This window comes from Electrona antarctica (assembly GCF_951216825.1).
Source record: "Electrona antarctica genome assembly, chromosome: 7".
Taxonomy (NCBI): Eukaryota; Metazoa; Chordata; class Actinopteri; order Myctophiformes; family Myctophidae; genus Electrona; species Electrona antarctica.
The window spans coordinates 13,753,589-13,754,412 of NC_136812.1; the positions used below are offsets into that span (position 1 = coordinate 13,753,589).

Genomic DNA, 824 nt, shown 5'->3' on the forward strand with positions numbered 1-824 from the left:
TGTCCCTATAAGGCAACAGAGAAATGTAGAGAGGGAGAAACAATAATACAGGCAAATTCCCTCTCTATCTGTCTCTCTCTCTGTCCATCGCAGGGGGCTTCGTATTATTAGGGTTTTCTTTGAATCGTTCCATCACTCCAGTTATTCTCCTTTCCATTGTTTTCCCTTTATGCAAAGACTTCCTCCCCAGAGAGATGGATTTGATTGAACTCCCCCCCGTCTGTCTGTCTGTCTGTCTGTCTGTCTGTCTGTCTGTCTGTCTGTCTGTCTGTCTGTCTGTCTGTCTGTCTGTCTGTCTGTCTGTCTGTCTGTCTTTCTCAGACTCTACTCGACTCTACGTCGTTTCTTATTATTTAGCTTCCAATTCTCTTCTCCTTTCTTTTCTTTTCCTTTCTTCCTTTGTCGTTGTCTTGCTCCGAAAACGATGGGCTCAAAATGTGACTTTTAGTAGTAGTTAACATCGTTAAGTAATAATAATAATAATAATAATATTGAAATTAAAAATAAAATTAAAAACAAGTCTGGATAGTGAGAGAGGACTCTGTGCCGTGCAAAAGAAGGAAAAAAAGTCTCAAAAAGCAAAGACGCCCGCGTGCCTAGGACTCTAGGACGCCGCATGGTGCCGCGTGCCTAGGAGTCCAGGACGCCGCACGGTGGCAAGAAGGGGTGGCATTTTTTTCTTTTTCTTTTGAGTTTGCAACTTTTCACAGTCTCTCTCGTCTCTACATTCTACTGTCCGATGGGAGGTTCTGAGCAGCGCTGCGATATGATTGGCTCCTCACTCTCTCTCTCTCTCTTCTCTCTCTCACACCATGTTGTGGTGG

General features: G+C 43.9%; 1 protein-coding gene across 1 annotated transcript in view; it reads right to left on the bottom strand.

Annotated features, from left to right (window-relative positions):
- Window positions 1-247: 247 nt before the first annotated feature.
- plpp3 (phospholipid phosphatase 3) overlaps window positions 248-824 on the bottom strand; it is a gene marked incomplete at its 5' end in the record, with an annotated part of 52,694 nt that continues 52,117 nt past the window's right edge. Inside the window, one exon of the mRNA XM_079505385.1 lies at window positions 248-824. This exon is cut by the window's right edge and continues 110 nt beyond it. Within this exon, the coding sequence (XP_079361511.1) occupies window positions 806-824 (19 nt within the window). The 3' untranslated portion in view covers window positions 248-805.